The 19,901-nt window shown below is 45.8% G+C and overlaps 1 protein-coding gene across 1 annotated transcript in view; it reads right to left on the bottom strand.

Moving 5' to 3' along the window:
- Window positions 1-19,901, bottom strand: part of TGM3 (transglutaminase 3) — a 39,996-nt gene that overhangs the window by 16,259 nt on the left and 3,836 nt on the right. Inside the window, exons 2-7 of the mRNA XM_072736228.1 lie at window positions 12,664-12,837; window positions 12,024-12,266; window positions 11,236-11,354; window positions 9,809-9,937; window positions 7,059-7,236; window positions 6,835-6,970 (exon numbers count right to left, since the gene is read on the bottom strand). Coding sequence (XP_072592329.1) covers window positions 6,835-6,970; window positions 7,059-7,236; window positions 9,809-9,937; window positions 11,236-11,354; window positions 12,024-12,266; window positions 12,664-12,837 — 979 coding nt within the window. The remainder of the gene's footprint in view (window positions 1-6,834; window positions 6,971-7,058; window positions 7,237-9,808; window positions 9,938-11,235; window positions 11,355-12,023; window positions 12,267-12,663; window positions 12,838-19,901) is intronic.

The raw sequence follows: 19,901 nt of genomic DNA, 5'->3' as shown, positions 1-19,901 counted from the left end.
TTACACCCATAAGATGACAAAGATGAAAGCCCAGGATGATACACATAATTGTGTGATAGTCATTTCTAAGTGTGAGAAAACAAGCATGGTCAAAGGCCACTAGTGGGAGTTTAAATTGGTGTGATATTTATGGAGGGCCATTTGGCAACGAGTATGAAAAACCTTTAAAAATCTACATATCCACTGAGCCAGTAATTCCACTTCTAGGAATTTCTTCTGTAAAATAATTTACATGAGTGCGCACAGGTGTACATGGAAAGATGTTCACTGTAGTATTGTTTGTAACAGCAAAAACAATGGAGGAAAAATCCACCAATAGGAAAATTGTCAGGCAAGTTATGGCACAGCCATGGAACAGAGTATCCAAAGCTGTCCAAAAGAATGAGCAAAATCAATCTAGCACTCACAGGGAAAGATGTCTAAAAGATAGCAAGTAAGAAATAATGCAGGGTCTCTGATTTTAACCACCAAACTATAGTGTCACTCTAAATTTTTATTTATTGGCATAGAAAGATACAAAAATCATTTTTTTGAAAGATACAAAAAATTATAAAACAGACTGTTTAAGTTTATCCTGTTTGGCTATTTAAAACTCATTACACATACATCCAATGTGTGTGACTATAAACAGAACGAAATGTCTGGGAGGATCTATCTCAAAATGTTATTAGTGTTTTCCTTTGGATAGCTATATTATTAATGACCCTCCTTATATATTTGTTATTATTTTTTAAATATTTATCTGAGAGAGAGTGAATAAGTGAGTTGGGAGAGGGGCAGAGGGAGAGACTCTTCAAGTAGACTCCCTGCTGAGCATGGAGCCTGCTCATGATCCCACCACCCTGAGATCACAACCCAAGCTGAAACCAAGAGTTGGAGGCTTAACTGACTGTGCCACCCAGGCGCCCCTACTTTTTATTATTTTATAATCAGGAAAAATTTGTTTTCATTTTGCATGTTTGGAAGAGGGTCCCCATAGGGCCAGATAGGATCTATGTGCATGAGGGGTTTGTACACTCTACAGCAATTGGAGGAGTTATAAGTGCCCATGAGTACTTCTGGGGTGCAACATGACCCTGGTAATCCTTCAGGAAACAAGGGGAGATACAAAAAGTCAGCTTCAAAACAAGACAGAAGGGGATAAGGCCCTAAGAGGTGAACAGATGATTAAGAAAGGTATCAACCAACTATATGAGTGGAGAAAAAGAATACTCTTTTCACTACTGCGATGAAACACAGATCATCACAATTTTTCTGGAAGCCATAAGCCTTTAAAATGTTCATTCTCTTTAACCCAGGACATACCATTTCTAGGAATCTTTCTTATAAGACTAATCACAGATGTGTTCAAGACTTACATGTAAGAATGCCCATTACTGCGTTATGTGTAACAGGGACAAGAAGGGAAATAAGTAACCTGGGGAATAGGGAATGGTAATAGCAACAGCAGGAAAAGAAATAATGGTTCAACCATATAAGGGAATACGATGCATTTAAAATCTTATTTTGATGATTATTTAATGACATAGGGAAAATGCTTATAATATGACGTTTCAGTATAAACACACAATTTAAAACTGCAAAGTTGATTTCCAGATGTGGGAAAAAGTAGGGTATACCTGTTATATACTCTGCCTTGTATCCATGCCTTATAAAATGTATAATCTCAATTCCATAGACGACAGAAACTGATAGAGAAAAGATTGGCTGGAAAACTATCAAATATTAAAAGTATGTGAACAATAGGATTTCAGATGACTTTTACTTCTTTATCCTGAAATTTCCTATAATTGTGTGTGTGGGGAAAAGTCATCATAAAAAAATTATTACTAATGGGGGTGCCTGGGCAGCTCATTCGGTTAAGCATCGGACTCTTGATTTCAGGGTTGTGAGATGGAGCACGGTGTCAGGCTCCGTGCTGGGCATGGAGCCTGCTTAAAACCTCTCTCCCTCGCCCTTTGCTCCTCCCCACAAACACCCACTGGTGTGCTCTCTCTCTCTTAAAAAAAAAAAAAAGTTATCCCTGGGAAGACCGACAAAAATATCTTTTTGAATGGGTCTTCAAGATCAGTGAGAAATCACCACCAGGAGAAAGCAGGTGGTGTGAGTAATGATCAAGGTACAAGACAGGGATGAGAAAACAGTAAAAAACACCCAAGTTTCACGTTCATCTAGTCCCAGACAGAGAACCCCAGGGCAAGGGTGGGTTGGTAGCAAAAACAAAAACAAAAAGTAGCTGTGTTTTAATACTTATTTGCAAGGCGGGAATTTATGACAGAGCAGATAACAGATACATCCTGGTCCCTCCCTCCTTTGGAAGCCAGCACTTTACTGGCAGCTATTTGGGATGCAGATGCCTTTCAAATGCCCAAGGGTGCACCATGGAAATTCTGCTTTGTTTCTGATTGGATGACATGCTCTGTCTCACCTCCCACTGGGGCTCTGTTTCAGTCTGGAGGGGTTTCAGGAGGAGGAGCTCAAGAAAAGGACACACTGTAGGTCTCAGAACTACTCGAGATATCTACTAACAGGTGTGGCTTCCCCTCTCTCCCTCCACCTAAATCAATTCTAATGTGATCTTGAAAGTTGATAAACCACAGCCCTAGAGACAGCATCTGAGTTATGCTTACCTTTGAAATCGCGGGGTCAGGAGACCCTGTCTAGCAAGTGACCTCCCAACTCCTACCCCTTCTACTGGTAAATAGCAGTCCAGCTACTACTCTCGCCACAAAAGCCTTTCCCTGACGTATTGGAAGAGTACCAACAATATGTCTGTGTTACCTCTGAATTTTGCACACGATTCAGTTATTTGATGTTTTCTACTCCATAATTATCTGTCTTCTCATGCAGCTGTGAGCTCCTCAGGCATAGTTCCTACATCTCCCCCCTCTTGGTACCAGGTGCCAGTGGCAGGGTCCTGGGGCAGAGTACATAGTTAATCATGTTTTCTGGAGCTTGAGCCACTCTTAGAGTCTTGGATTCCTTGCTGCAGGTCTGAGCCAGGTACATTGGGGTGGCTAAGTATGAGTGGAGTCTGGTAGCCATGGAGAGATTGCATCAGGAGCCAGGAGCTCGGGCTCAGGTGTGGTTGCCCACAGCTCTTCCCCAGAATTAGTCAACTCCACCTCCCTGCGATGGGGCAGGGCAACCTCCACGTGCCTGCCATCTCGGAGCTATAGAGCTATATAAAGTCTACAAGTAGAGTCAGGTCTGTGACTCTGGAAATTGGGGAATCAAGTCAAACAAATTAAGAAAACAAGCCAGAAATGGCAAGTATTACCTTGGTTCTACTGTTCCAAATCATTTGCTTACTGCTCAGTGACTGAACAAGGAAGGCCCTGGAGTCCTCCTTTACAGTGGCTCAGAAAAAGAGTTGTGTAAAAGAAGCATTCCAAACTAAGCCCCCCACCCCCTCCCCAAAGCAGCCTGATTCTCAAGAAGCAAATACTCCAGGGGCTTGGACCTCCTAAGCCAAATCACTGGTATGAGCTGGATGGGTAAGAAGAGGGGCATCTGCGTGGCTCAGTGGTTGAGCATCTTCCTTTTGGCTCAGGTCATGATCCTGGGGTCCTGGGATTGAGTCCCATATTGGGCTTCCCATGGGGAGCCTGCCTCTCTCTATGTCTCTCATGAATAAATAAATAAAATGTTAAAACAAAAAAAGAATAGTTAAGAAGAACATGTACCCCAGTAGAAGCAGTGAATGTGATTTAAAGAAAGAAGATCTAGAAGAAACTGCTGAGGTCCCTTGATCTAGCCCTTCTTTGGACAGATGGGAAACTGAGGCACATAAAAGCTCATTTTCTCATTCATGAAATCAGCAGGTCCCTCCCCGAGATCCTTCCAGTCCTAAGGTTTTCTGATTTGGGAGAGTACCATCTGTGGGAATCTGTGTTCCACCCCTAGCTTGGACACAAATTCGCAGTTTGACTTCAGGCAAGTCATTTCCCCCTGCTGAGCCCGTGAGGTACTGCTTAGCCTTGACAGAGAAGTACCATCTGCTGCCCAGGCATGAACCAAAAAGCCTCGCTCCGCCATCTGCATGGGTTTGGACGGCACCCAACCTCACCATAGCTCTGGTTGGTATCCAGCCAACCAGGAAAATCTCAAGGTAAGCAATGTTCTATTGCTCAAGGTAACATCAATCAGAAATAATAACAACATTCTCTGGCATCTCTCTGGTGCTTTATAGTTTACAAAGCTGCCTGGGTTCAAATCCCAACTCCACCATTTGCTAGTTGAGTGCCCTTGGGTGAGCGACTCTGTGTCTCAGTTGCCTCAATTGTAAAATGGGGTGATGATAATAGTGCCTACCTCATCATTTCTGACGAGTAAGTACCAGGATAGTGCCTGGTACACAACAGTTGCTCAGCAAACTATGCACTACTGCTATTATCAACAACTTTCTGATGCTTAACCTCACTTGATCCCTACTTTCTATTACTTTAGGCAAATTGGGCAAGGTTCTAAACGCTTTCAACATGTGCAACACAGAGAGATTCACATCGAAGTGTTTCTGTCCAAACCCAAATTGTCCTTATAATAAGGGCTAGGAAAGTCATGCCAGGCAGAGAATGACTCTTGGTTTATCTCCCCCTGGGTGGAATCTATGCAGAAGGAACCATATAGGTCCCTTGGGAAAGGTAGCTCTCATACAAAAGGGAAGATGAGAATAAAAAAAAATTAAAACCAGTAAGAGCAAGATGGTAGTGGGGCTGGAACCAGGACTCAGGACTCCCTGTCCTCAGGTTCTCCACCTGCAGCTGGTAGGCAGTGGGTTGGGTAGGGACCGCTGGTTGCCACTGCTTTCTGAGAGGGCTCAGAAAGCCTGGTGGGGGGTGAGAGGGTAAGAAATGAGGAGACCTCTAGCAATAATCAGAGCTTTGGGGCCTGACACCCTCCAATGAGGCCAAAAAATGACAGTGGAGACGCCCTGGAATGTGTCCACAGGCCCATATTTGTCCCTACATGATTATTTTTGGAATGAATTATAAAGCTAATGTGGGGTGGTAGTGTGAACCAGTAACCAAGAGGTCTGGGTCGTAATTCCAAATTCAGTTTAAAAGCCCCACATTTCTGTTCCCAGGGAGCCTTCCTCCATGACTCCTTCCCCAAGCTCCCACAGGGCTTACTGCCTGATGCACTTCCCTGGCATACCACACACTGTCCCACGACGCACTAAACAGCTTTGACTAATGGCTTCCCATTCCCTGTCTTCTAACAGAACCAGAATGTTTTCAGTAAAGGATGGAGTCTCCAGCTTTCTGGTCCCTCTCTGGATCCTGGCAAGGAGGATAATCCCAGAGGTGTTACGCCCCAAGGGACCTCCCCTCCCAAATGATGTTGGATCAATCATCTCGTCTTGCAAGGAAACCAAGGTCAGGAATGGCATTTTCACCCAGTGGCGAAAACAGGTTGCAATGGGATTTTGGACACAACAACAAAAGAAAAAAACAGGGAGGAGAAAAAGAAAATACTCATTTATGAGCAGCTGGGAAACAACATCTTGCTATGTAGCAATGTCATTAGAGAAAAAGTTGTATATGTGCAGATCAGGAAGGAATGTCCTGAAACAAGCCTTCTCTGTCTCATTACACCCTAGAAGCCACGTGACCTTGGGTGAGTTATGTAAGCCTTATTCTCCCTCAGAGGTGAGGGGATATTTATCTTAGTTCCATTGTCGGTATGGGGTTGTTGTTTACCTGTTTTAACAACTTTTCTGTTTGCGTTTATTTTCCTTCAACTTTATTCAATTGATTACATTAAACACATTTCAGAAAAGTTGGACCTACTTATACTGGGAATATTAAGTAATAGGAAATATCTTATATAGACTATCTCAAAATTGGACATCCGGAAATAAGATGGCATCCACTATCAGGTTATCTAGCCCTATATGTGTGTGAGTGATTGTGTGTTTGTGTGGAGGGATATTCTTTGAAATGGATTAAAACCAGTAGATTGTTAAAAAAACAAAACAAAACAGTAGATTGTTGACATATGCATGTAGTTCTTTGCAAATATAGGCACATAGATATCTATGTAATACATGTGGGTATAGACATAACCATTTTCAGTTACCACTTGGTAATAAACTGGCATTTAGTATGATCTCAAATAGCTGTAATAATATTTATTTTATGCATTTTTATACTGCTATATGAAGTTATAGATATATGTCCATAAGTTTTATACAACTGACTTCCAGTTGCCGCCTATTACATATTACATACTTATGTGTAGATACATACATGTGCACATGGCATGTTGATGGTTAGAAATATATATGTTCAAATACACACAAAGCTTCTTTTTTTTCCAGTAGGAATCCAGAATAAATTGACTTTTTATTCTATCAATCAAAGTACATAAAAGGTACACATGCATAAGAGAAAATGTGTTGCCTTTCTTTAAGCAAACCATAAGTCATATGGGTTGCCTGATATAAGATAAATTTATATTTGTTACTGGAAAATCAAGAGTGTCATCATTTATATTCTTAAGTAGCTTAGGGTCTAGTGGACCCTATAAATTCAGGGCAGTTGTGCAGAGCCCGTGAGCCACTATCTTTCACTGGTATCAGACCCTTCACCCTAAGGCAAGACACTGGACTTCCAGTCTTTACAGAGCCCTGGAAAGAGTTGTTTTGGATCGTACTAGAAGTCTAATAAGCATGGCCAACATTCCCATTCTAAAGCTTGTGCTGACTTATCACTTGTCTCCCAGCTCCTGTTTGGAGTCTGGTCCCAGGACCTGTCGGGGGTTGGGGGTGGGGGGTTGGGAGGTGGACTAAGAAGCTGCTCCGGTTTGGTGCTCAGAAAGTCAGTTACTCACCAGACGCTATCACTGCCTTTGTCCATGGGCCTCCCATAGGGGTCGTAGTACACATCCACGCTGAGGTTCCGGTCTGTGTCATGAGCTGAGTTGAAGTTGGTGACCACCCGGGAGGGAATCCCAAAAGACCTCAGCACTGCAAGTCAAGAGGCAGCATAAGGACCCAGGCTGTGATGGAAATGGCACCTTGGGGTCCCCCATTGTTGTCCACCAACCCCGAGTACCTGTGTTGAGGGTTCCAGCAAAGACCCAGCACTGGCCAAAGCGCACTGGCCTGAAGCCAGATTTTCTCCACTCCTTGAGGATCTCCACACTGCCATTCCAGTTCCGTGGGTCCCGGCCACCTGTGTAGTTGCCACTCCAATTTCCTGAGATCACACCGTTGTCATCATTGCCGTTGACCTGGGCAGGGGGAGCCCCAGATGAATCAGCATAGAGGGGGACAAGGTGGGGACATGTGGAAGGAAACCATGAAGATGTCAAGAGAATTTTCTATGTCTTTCTGGGTGACTTGAGAATGATAATTGTAATAATGATCTTCTAGGGGTATTAAACAGTTTATTAATTTAAAAGTGTTTTGCTTAACAGGCCATGATCAATTGCCCCTAACCCATCTATCAATCCCACGAGCAGGCTCACATGGCAACCTGAGAATTCATGGCTTGTCAGTGGCACTGCAGGGTCAGACAGGCAACGTGCAGATAACTTCCTGCCAGCACGTATGGGCTGTCATTCATGTCTGACTTGGGAGTCTGTATTTTGAAGCTCAGTTTTGGTGTACTGGTCTAAAAAGGTGCCTTTAGAACTTTAGCTGCTAACTTCTTGGAACATATAAAGATGGAATACTGCTTTTCATTCATTCATTCACTCACTCATTCATTCAACTGAAGATCTGATTCTCTTATAAGTAGTACAAGCAGGATGCCGTGTGAACAGAGCACCGGATTAGGAATCAAGAGACCTGAGTTCCATTGTCTTTTAGAGACACATATTGTAATATTTACAGATGAAGTGATTTAATGTCTGGGATTTATCAAATAATCTGTAAAGGAGGGGGTCAGAGCTGAAACCAGACTGGCCTCAAGGAGGTGACCACAAAAGCTGATGGTGGGTAACCTGGGAGTTCGTTGTACTGTTTCCTCTATTTTTGTGAAGGTCTGAGCTTTTCCACAATAAAAAGTTTACAAGAGAAAGAAAAGAGAAACCAGGGTATAAGCCCAACTTTGTCACTTGTCAACTGGGTGACTGTGGGCAGGTCAGTTCCCCTCTCTGGGCCTTTTGTTCTTCACCGTCCTTCCCTTACAAGGAGAGTTAGAAACAAATGAGCCTCCAGGAGCCAAGTGTCAGAGTTCATGAAACTTCAGCCAGCACTTATTCCAACTGTCCAGTGAGAGGCTGTGAGCCCTGCTCCCTCTCTGTGGGCTCTGCAAGGGCCGAGACTAAGGAGAACAGAGCCTGGACACAGAAGAGTCCTTGCCCCACAAGGGTGGAGCCACCTTCCACAGCCCCTCCCCCCACTTCCAGCAAAGTCTGGGCTCTCATCGCAAAATCAGGCAAGACAGGCCTTCTCCATGATGGAATATTCTGTGGCCCATCCCATCTCTGAGTCACACAGGCTCCAGCCACTGAAGTGGTAATCAGCAAGGTCATCTCTGGCTGAAAGCTGAGCATTTCAAAGCCCCGTACAGACCATAATTAGCTGCAGGCCCAGCCCGACCAAAAGGCCTGGAGAGAACGGTGGGGAGGAGCAGCTAAGGAACTTGGTGCTACCATAACCTGCTTTGTGCCCAAGGTCAGAGTGAGTCAGCAGCTGCTGGAGCCGGCTGGCCTCCCCCACCCTCTCCTGGGCCTACGAGGCTCAGCCTCCCTTAACCTCAGCCTCAGCACCATCCTGCTGCTCCCAGGCCACTCCACTGGCAAGATTCAGCCCAGGCCTTCCCTCCTTGGTTCCTGCCCCTGCCTCAGCGGCTCCACATCCTCTGGGCCTCCCGCCTCCTTTCCCTGCAAGCTCCGACTCAGCCTGCACTTTTTCGGAAAACAGAAGATTGCTCCAATGTCTAACAACATAACTAACTCGTTAACTCAGGCTCCAACCTCAAAGTAAAGAGACAGAGAAATGCCTCGGCCATTAACAACAAAAAAGTTAGACGCTTCCAGGCCATTGGTTTGAGAGGATTCAAGTTCAAGAACTCCTTGACTTTCAGCTTTGTAATTCATAACTTTTAAGCAGGTTGATACCATGTTTGGACACTTTGTGATGGGGGCCTTGTCAGTGCATTGAGTACCAGGAGATAGATTCCTCCAGGATCTAGTGTGTGTGTGTGTGTGTGTGTGTGTGTGTGTGTGTGTGTGTGTGTTCAGGGAGGGGGCAGGTCCCACGTGGAAGGACTGAGTGGATGCAAGAGGCCCTGGGCAGGCCGTTTGAGGACTTGTTCTGGTTTGACTCATTGGCCATGGGCTGTGAGCCAGTCACTGCAGCTCTGCGGGTTTCCCATCTAGATACTGAGTGGGTCAGCTCACTGCCTGCCCAGTCTGACATGTGAGTGCTCTGCTGAGGAGGGGATGGAGCAAAGCAGAGGAGGTTAATACCTCAGGCTTACTTGGGAACTTACCCTTTTCTGGAGGAGCCCAGTGATGGAGCAGTTTCACCTTTGTCTCCTCCTAGCCTAGACACCAAAAGGGCAAGTTCCCCTATCATCCAAGAAAGGCCTCAAGATACAGTGGCCAGGGCCTTGGAGCCAGGCCAGACCTGGGGCCAGTGCCGCCTCTGCCATTCACTCACCATGTGTCTGAGGCAAGTCCTTTAATTTAGAGAAGTCTCATAGTCCGTGTGTGCAGAGCAGGGTGGTAATAGCCACCGACTATATTTTGTGAGGCTTCAATGAGATGATATACGTAAAAAAACACAGACCTAACCCATTGTTGAGTTTGATCGATGGTAACAAACAGTTATGATGGTATTCCTATCACTCACCATGGCACTGAGCACTCGGCCAACATATTTGGGGTCGTTTCTGCGGGCCACATCCGTAGCAGGGTCACGGCGGAAATTCAGGCTGTGATCCAGGATCGAGAGGCAAATGTTCAGAATGCCTTCTTCAAACTGTTCCAAAAGACACCATAGATGATGATGAAAGAAATGACAAGGAGTGTTGGCTAATTAAGGGTACAGGAGCTATGCTGGTGAGAACCACAGGCATGACTTGGCTCCTTTCACCCTGTGGCTTCCAGGACAGAGAGCTCCCAAGGAGCAGCCGCCTCGCCCAGCCTCGAACCCGCAAACTCAGCCAGAAGCCCTGGCTATGCACAGAGCCCTGTGCCAAAGTCCCTAAAGTGAACCAGACTCCCTCACTGTCAGGGCAAATTGGGAACAAATCACTTAGCCTGCCTGGGCCTCGAATTCTCCATCTGTATGGAACAGGGGAGCAGGCTAAGCTCATCTCAAAGTTTCCAGCTGGCTCTACAATCTTGAGCACATTATTTTGACTTCTCAGAAACTAATTATGAAGATATAATATCTCACTAAATGAAGATTTTGAGGCCATTTTCTCAAAATAAGGCTTGTTTTTAGTTACCACTTCTCAAATGGAGAAGGCCATGCTTCCTCTTGCCTTAGGGTCTTTGCATGTGCTGTTCCTTCTGCCTCTAATGCGCTTCCCCAAGACACCTATCTAACTCCTTTGCCTCCTTCAGGTTTCTGATTAAAATTTCCTCCCTAAGAGAGGCTTTTCCAGACCATGCCATTAAAATTAGCCTCCTTTCTACCCCGAGGTATACCCTATGCCCTTACACTTTTTTTTCTTTTTTCTTCCTTCCAGTGAAATTTGGCCCCAAACCTCCAACATATGAAATATACAGCTGCCTTGCTCTAGTTGACTATATGCTGGGAAGAAAAGGTGGAGGGGGTCCCCTAATATGTTCTAGGCTAAGCACACCTGAGAGCTCTGTGGACTCAGATGGGGTGGTCAGAGTAACGGAGGACAAAAGGCTAAGGCTTTGAGAGGCCAAACTTCCTTCCAGGAAGTTCTGTCACATTCTTAGATGGAATGAGTAACAGAAAGTACGTTATTGCCCAAGTATCTCATCTAGGCCTTATCCTCATCTGTGTATCATGGCACCAAGAAAACCTCATTGTATCGATTTAATGATATATTTGTTTTGTACACTAGATCACGACCTCCTCAATGACAGAAAATGTGTCTTATCTCTCTTCCGTGTGCAAAAGTGTGCAGCTGGGTCCTGGTACAGAGTAGGTGGTCAGTAAATGTCTTCTGAATGAGTAAATGAATGAACAGAAGGGCAGGCAAATAGAGTTGGGAACTTCCACCTCTCTGCAGGGCCAGCCACAGAGCTTCTTGGGTAATAGGAACAGTATGCCCAGCCTCCTTATGACCCTTTTACCTGTCCAAAGTTCCAGCCAACCATGCCGATTCGATTTGTACTCCCCACATAGATGATGCCGGCATCTTCCAGAACGTACTCCTCTCTTTCCACATGGTTACTCATAAAAACACCATCCTCTGTTCAATACAAAAATCAGATGTAACAAACTAGAATCTTACAGAGGACTTCAGAGACCAGTCCTTCTCCCATTCCTAAGTACTGGCCTTGTGGCTGGAACAAACCATACTTGCAGCCCTTCCACCAATCTCCACTAAGGAATGAAGCCTTGAACTCTAATGCTTCCAACTCATATTGTGGGAACTATGAACTTGAAAGAGAAGCTGGGGTGACCTGAGGGTCTGAAAATGAGACTCCAGGAATGAGACACTTGCTCCTTCAGGCAGGAAGCCATCTCCATGCTGTAGAATTACACTGTGGTCATTGTCTCTTTTAGTTATACCATATTATGCACTTTGTAAAAGCTCATGAGGTCCCTGCAATAGCTGCAGAGGAAATAGCAGGGTATCCATTTAATGGTAAGGAATTTGAAGCTCAGAAAGATAGATTGACTGCCAAGACTTACAGAGCTGGTTAGGTAGCAGAACTGGGACTCAGATCTATGGCTTCTGGAGGAGCCCAGTGATGAAGCAGTTTCACCTTTGTCTCCTCCTAGCCTCCTCCTGGCTTCTATTTCCATAGCCCACAAACCTCCCCTAATAGAACTTGAGCCTGTAAAAATCATTCCCCCAGCTTCTTTCCATTGGTATTGCTTAGCTGATGGCTGGGAGTGTGGGTTACGTGCCTACCTTGCAACCAGGGGTTAAAGAGCAGAATGAACATCCCAAGTTTCAGAATGAAGTCTTTGCCCTGGGAGGAGATCTGAGTGCTCAGTGTGTACCATCCTACAGGTGCATTGACAGGACTGGAGATGGAGATGGTCAGAATATTGTCCCTGTTGGACACAAGCTCTGCACTCCAGCCACCACGACTTGTCCTATTGGAAAGTGGAAACACAGCCTTTGTCCTGGCTGACTCTGAGGGTTGAGGTCCTATAAAAGAAAACAGAGGACAATGAAAACCAAGGCGTACTGGCCAGACTGTGGGGAGAGACCAGATCTCAATACAACCACAGGGGTGTTTGTGGGGACATCATCCACTGAGGTACCAATAATAACACTGGACACAACTGACACAACCAGAGAAGCCAGGTGGGCCAAATCTCTCTGGTTTGAAGAGTTGGACTCTCAGGCTCAAAGACATGCAGAAACTTGCCCAAAGTCACACCAAGTCAATGGCAGAGCTGGGTTAGAGCCCAGAGCCTAGTGACCCCAGTGTCACACCACCACTCCCAGGAATGCACAGCCCCAAGGGCTGCTCAGGTGTGTGTGTGTGTGTGTGTGTGTGTGTGTGTGTGCGCGTGTGTGTGTGTGAAGGATGAGCAGGTACCTGTGGAGACTACGAAACCCAGACTTTCTCCAGTGCCAAGACTTCGGTTCAAGCTCAATGAGAAATTGAAGGATTGGCCTCTCCGCAAGATGAGCTCCTGGCTGGAGAACCTGTCTGTGTGATGTGCGCGCCGGTTGGAGGTCGCCTGCCAGTTGATACTCTGGGGTTCTAAAGCTGTAAGACAGAAGAGGGGAACTGAGGTCCTGGAAGGCAAGGGATGGTGGCTTGGGGAAAGGTGTAAGTTACCTAAAGGACAGCTTTTGGGTGGGGCTAGTTGGGAAAGAGCCAAACTTCTAGGAAGAATCACATTAAAATTCAAAGACTTTGACTGAGCATAGCAAGCACTTCATAACCTATTCCTCATGCTGTCCTTTCAGGCAGCTGAACCTCTGCAAACACTACTCAAGGAGCTGAGAATATCTTCCCTTCTACTTGGTCAACTGTCATTCAGCCCTTAAGGAACAGGCCATGTGCTCAGGGTACTTTCACCCAACCAGCCAGGAGAACCATGCGATCAGTTCTGTATAACCACATTTTGTCGCTTTAGCATCATTACTTTGGTGGGGGGAGAGGGGCTCGGACAGAACTGGGAGGAGGTTATGTCTCTCAAATCCATCATCCCAGTTTGACTTGCTTGCTTTTCTCTTTGTACCTTCCTAGATACCACATGTTTTTTTTTTTTTTTTTTTTTTTTTTTACCACTGCAACATCCAGCAAATGTGTACTAGTGTAGTGTATTCCTTACTTTCTCTAGATGTGCAATACCTGGATGTCAGCTGGGCCTCTGCTGCTGGCTGGGGAGGATAGCTGACTCTGAGGAGCATTTCTAGGCCTAGAGATTGGGTGATCACTGGCCTGGAGGGGGCTTTCAAATGCTCACTGGCAAAAGTGGAATATGGGAACCAGTCAAAGCCCCATGAGATTTCTGGATAAGACCCAGAGGTTAAACACTTCGAACCTCCACCCAACCCCAGATTCTCCTTATGTGGTTGTGGAGTTAAATTGAGAAGGATTTATGACAGATGCCATGATGTATAAGGAGGGTAGCCTAGACAAACCTTCTGAGAAATTGTATTCCTCAAAGTTGCATGCGAGATTTTTATCACTCATTCCTCTGCAAACCAAACTGGTTTCTGGCTATATGATGAGAGTGTGGTGACACGTCCCAGTGCCAGACACAACTTTTTTTTAATGTGTATCTGTCTCTCACCATCAGAATGGGCCTTCTTGATCTTCATATTCTTATGCCTAAGCACATCACTTGATAGTGTTAGGACAGGTAGATAGACAAATGGATGAAGGAATAAATGAACACATAAAGTCTCATCATGCAATGATCATCATGACTACAGCTCAAAATTTAGCCCATAGGGAAAGTTGAGTGTGGCGCATTCATCCAGTAAACATACATAAAGTATCTATTATTTGTAGGACACTACATTAGGTGCAATGTTGGAAGTGTAAAAATGTATGAAAAGGGGTTTTAACCCTCGAAGAGTTTCAGCCGTGGGTAAGACAAGCACAAGTGGAAATAAATGATATAATGGGGTAAGTCCACTGTCTCCCCATAAAAGTTGTCCTGGAGATGCAGGCAGAAAAGAATCACTTTCAATTGTAGGGATTAGGAAAAGCTTCACTGAAAATGCCAGGTCTTGAAGGGAGTTTTCTTTGATGCAAAGGGAATAGCCTGCATTCCAGAAGATAGGGAGAGAATCCTAAGGCAGGGCAAGCAGATGTATTGTTTGGCTAGTGTAGAGGCTCTGCACACAAGAGAATGTTGAGGTGGGAGAGAGTGGGGCTCCAGGGCAGGCCTGGGGCCATGGGCTCCCACCCAATTAGCTGGGGAAATGGGCAGAAGCTCCTCATAGATACTCTATCAAGTGAAATGCAGACTGTCTGGGGTAGTGAGCCAAAGAATGCGAGTGGAGAGAGGGAGTTCAGGAAGTGATCTTGCCACCAGCTCAGGGCATGAAAGATTCATTCATTTACATCTGCCCATTCATTCATTCACTCAACAGGTAAGTATTGAAAGAATAAAGTGATAAGCTTTGGCACAAACTCAGGGAAATGAAAACATTCCTGCAATCCATAAGTATCTATTGAATAAAGGTAAGAGCAGAGGAAGAGCAGAAAGGAGATGAATGTTCCTGTACATAAATATTGAATGGTGACAGCCCAGATCTTAGACCTTTTATATACTCCCACATAACTGGGCAAACATCGAGCTCTTTAGGGCTTGTACAGAGCTAACTTGTTAGTTCCTTGGTCTTTCTAGGGCAATGTTCCCATGTTTTTGAACCCCTGCCTCTTGACAGCTTGTTTACTACCTTCCGTGCATCCCTGACAGTTGTGATTTGGTAGAGCTTTACACTGTCTTGTTTTAGAAAGAAGAGCTCTAAGGAACATGTAGCCTCAGATCATATGAGTCTCCAGAGATTCCTCACCCTCCTCCCAAACCCAAAAGGAAGCATACCTTTCTCCCCCAGATGAAGCTCACTACTTTAGATCATGAACTTTTTGAGAGTAGAAACTGTATACCCGGATAGTCCTCTGCAAAGCTCAGAGGGAGGGAAAGAGGGGTTCGTGTCTGTAGCTGGCATCTGCCTCCCCTCCAACAGGCCCAAACATCCTTTTTTGCTCCACCAAGGGTTATGCACTATTTGCTGAGTCCAGAATAAGGCCTTCTCCCTTTCACTCCAGAAACCAATGGTTTGTTCATAGAGAAGATGATGAAGAAAATGCTGAGCTCCAGGTGCATTGGCTACAGAGACACTGAAAGGAGATGAGGAGCACTGTGCATGCCCCGGGAGGCAAGACCTCACTCAGAGTGACTGTGACAGTCATTTCTGCATTTCCTGACACCAAGCGTGAGCCCCAGCACGAAGGAGCCAAGCTCCCCATTAGGACATCTGTGAGACACACAGGGCTTCTCTGAACTGGAAGGTGAGGAGAAGCAAGCCTTACATTTGACATCAGTCTACTGCAAGTCAATTGCTATTAACAATATACAGAGCACTTTGCATACATCATGGGTGGAATCCTTCTACAAATTGGAAACTGACGCTTAGGGGGATCAAAGTCTTATTTGAGGTCATATACCTAGTAACCGACAGGGTCAGGTTTTTACTGGCACTCTCCTGTTGCTGTGATCCCCAGTTCTCTGCCTGGAATGGGGGGCCTACAAGGCCTTCAGCCCAGAAATTACCCACGTGGTGAGTGGACCTCATTACGCATTGTTTTTCCCACTGGCATTTGCATTCTGACCAAGAGGAAAGAGTGAATACCTGGAAGAGAAACATGTTCAAAAAAAAAAAAAAAAAAAAAGAAACAAAACCCCCACAAAACAAAAAGGCATTCCTTCTACATGAGAGGTGAATAAAAGGGGAGCAGCCTGCCCCTGCATCCCTGAGTGGGATGGGCAGGTTGGGTGCATACTCATAAAGCCTCTGGTGTGGTTTCTGAAACTTTTCTCCTTGCCACCTTCAATCACTGTCCTTTCTCTGAACCCTAGGATTGGCTCTACCAGCCCCCTAATCAAGGATCTGATGATCCTGTCTGTGGATTTCCTAGTTTCCTTTGTTTTCCCCCACCCTCCATCCCTTGACATATCACTTATCACAGCCCCCTCTGCCAGAAGGGAAGGGGAAGGGGAAGGAAAGGGACAGGCAGGGAGTGGGGTAGGGACACAACTATGTAAGGTTCTCCACAAGGTTGAGTTTACTACAACCTCAGGGCTGTATCTTGCCCCAGTCTGGATGGAAGGAAGGGAGGAAGGGAGAGTTGCATGACTCTTCCAATTGACTCATGAACATATACTCATAAAAAACATCAGAGGGAAAGAAACTTTGGAGACAGATCATACACTCACACTCACACTCTGGATGTGAGCTCATGGAGGCCTGGAATGTGGCTTTCCCACAGCAGGACATCTCTGGACTCTCATCCCAGGGTTCTCTCATTTCTATGCCACCTCCTGGAGTTACTGCTTAACTCCGGTGGCAGGCTTGGGGCAATTTCTCAAATTCTATTTCCTGAGAATATCAGTGACTCCAGCAGTCCCAGTGTGGCAGAGACTATTCTAACTGTCTACCCCTATATTCCTTCACCCCTTCTTTTTTTCTTTTTTTTTTGAAGATTTTATTTATTTATTTATTCATGAGAGACACAGAGAGAGGCAGAAATACAGGCAGAGGGAGACGCAGGCTCTATGCAGGGAACCTGATGCGAGACTCGATCCCAGGACTCCAGGATCACGCCCTGGGCTGAAGGCAGGCGCTAAATCTCTGAGCCACCCGGGCATCCCTCTCCCCTTCTTTCTTCGTAATAAAATCCCCCATATAACTGGGCACTACATTTCCCGGGCTCCCCTGCAGCCGGCGGGGGGTGGGGGGGGCAGTGTCACGTGAATGAGTTCTGGCCAATGACCTGTAGGCAGAAGTTATAAAGCTGCCAGGAAACCTCTTTTTTTTTTTTTTTTTTTTTTTAAATTGAGCTAAAAGTCACAGAACATAAAATTTCCCAGTGTAGCCTTTTTAAAGTGTACAATTCAGTGGCCTGTAGTACATTCACTATGTTGTGAAACCATCACCATGGTCTGGTTTCAGATCTGCTCATCACACCTATTAACAATCATTCCTCATTCCCCCTGGCAACTATGAACCTGTTTTCTGTTCCCACAGATTTGCCTAACCTGGACATTTCATATAGGAGGAATCACACAGCTATGTGGCCTTCAGGGTTGGTTTCTTTCACTTAGCATAACGTTTTCAAGGTTTGTCCATGAGGTAGCATTTATCAGAAGTTCATTCCTGCTTATGGCTGCAAAATATTCTGTGGTATGGCGGTACTGTACTTTGTTTACACATTCATCAGTTGAGGGGCATTTGGGTTGTTTCTACCTTTTGGCTCTTGTGAATAGTATTGCTAGGAATGTTCTTTTGCAAGTCGTTGTTTGAATACCTATTTTCAATTCTATTGAGAAAAATCTCTTTTTAAAAACGGTTGGCAAATGCCCTTAATCTGCTTACCTCCCTCTTCTTCCATCCTGCTGCCCAGAGTGTGGGTGTGATGTGGATAGATGTGCAGGCCCATGCCCTGGGAATGGCAGAGTGGGAGCCTGGTTGGGGTCGGGCCCCTGGGCACTGTGCAGCTGCCTTACCCTCCCAGAATGGCCCACATCTCAACCCACTGTTTAAGGAAGAAGTAAACTTCTGTTTTGTTTCTCTAAGCCATTCCTATTTGGGAGTTCACCGTCATTCATAACCAAACCTAATCACATATACCTAAAGCATAACTCCCACTCTGTGGTCCATCTTTGGCAGAGATAACATGAGAAGCGCAGAACAGATTCTGGACTGCGTTACTAGTCAGCTGTCTCCATCTTTATCAGCCTGGCTCTATACCTGAATCATCTGCCATAGACAGGACAGCAGCAGACAGGGGTTGCCAGGTGTATGCCTGGGGTTCTCCGCTTCCCATTCCCAGGAGGACCACACCATACAGTTGCTGGCACGTGGTCCAGCATGACATAACTAATACTCCAGTGGCTGGATCTTCCCCACCTGTCCAGTCCCTATTCCCCAAGTCCCCTCTCTAGGCAAAGATTTGTATCTTACAGATTTCTAGAGCTAATTAGGGCTGATTGTTGAACTAAAAACCGTCTAGCCAAGTGTCTTCAAGTATTTTTTTAGAGACCACATTAAGAAATTAGAGTGTTTAAATACATGAGTCTATAATAGATATAAAGTTTCACAAAATACTAACCTTTACTATTTACAATGTACTGATATTTTCTCTCCTCTTTTTTTTTTTTTTTTTGATTGCTGGTCACAATCAGCAATGTGATTATAAACTGATTTTATAATCTTCTAATGAGTGACAGCTGATAGCTTGAAAAGCAGTGATGTAATCCAATATTCTCATATTACAGGAAGAGCACTGAACCCCCAAAAAGGATTACAAAGTAGTTTAGAAGCAGAGCGTGGCCCAGAAACTAGGTCTGGAAGCCTGGTCACTCACTGAGGAGCTGTGAGCCATTCCCAATTCCCACCCTCTCCTGCCACTCCCCTCTGGACGCCCGGAACACCCCCAGCTCCTGGCCAGCCCCCCACTGGCTCCAGGCACACAAGGCTTTCCTCTCAGCTCTCAGCTCTCTTGAGCCCGGGTCATTCATTTCCTTTTGTCCTTCACCCGTGTTCAGACATGTTCGATCCCCATGCAGCGCAGGAAATACAGTTTCTTGGCACACAGGTGGTGGGGAAGATGGGGTTCCACTGGCCAGCTGAGCAAGGGGCTGGCGAGGCCCCCTGGGGTCATGTGGAATGCACCCTGGACTGGTGGTCTGAAGGGTCCTGGGGCCTTGGACAAGCTCTCCACATCTCTGGGTGGTGCTTTCTCCATCTATAGAAGGGGACTGTGAGGCCCCAACATCCTCTCTTGTAGGGTAATTATCGGGATCCCGTCACTAAAACCTGGGCCCCCAGAGATGGGGGCAGGGAGGGGGACAAGTCCCTTGGGATCCGACACGTTATGCCAATAGTGACATAAGATAAAGGATAGTTGGAGCTTTTTTATGGACTGCCATTGGGGACCTCGGACACACCAGGCACCGTGTATCTTATTGACATTATGTCCTTCAATAGTGACAAAACTCCCATGATGTTGTTATTCCCCTGTCACAGATGAGAGATTTGAAAGTCCAGTCGGTGACATCACTGGCCAAATAGCACATACTCAGACAGAGAACCTGGCCCCAGCCCAGACTGGAAGCCAGTTTTGCCTGACCACACATGCCTCCAAGCTGCCAGCCTACAGCCAATCCAGGTGACTGTGGTGTCAGTGAGTTGGGCACGGACCCAGGAAGCTGTAGAGGAGAAAGGGCCACCCCTAGCTTACTCCCTACCTTGACAGTAGGCAGTCAGGGAGAGAGGAAGAAAGAAGGACTCCTCAGCCCCCTCCTTTCCAAAAGGAGCTGTTAGAAGCCCCTAAACCAGTGGTTCTCCACCCTGGCTGCACATAAGAATTGTCTAGAGAGTGTTAGATTGGGCCGGGAAAGATTCAATTAGAATCTCCTTCCCCTTCCTAGAAAGATTCAATTAGAATCTCAGGGTTAGGGTCAGCACTAGGGGGTTGTTGTTTTAACCCCCCCCACCCCCAAGATTCTAATATGCAGGGAGTACTGAGGGTCCCATCCCTTGGGCCTGGTCACCATTTTAGGCTCATCAGCAGCACGCTCTGCC

This window comes from Vulpes vulpes, chromosome 14 (genome assembly GCF_048418805.1).
Source record: "Vulpes vulpes isolate BD-2025 chromosome 14, VulVul3, whole genome shotgun sequence".
Classification (NCBI taxonomy): domain Eukaryota; kingdom Metazoa; phylum Chordata; class Mammalia; order Carnivora; family Canidae; genus Vulpes; species Vulpes vulpes.
Note: the sequence above shows the minus strand (reverse complement) of the source record. Positions and strands in the feature narration are given on the sequence as shown.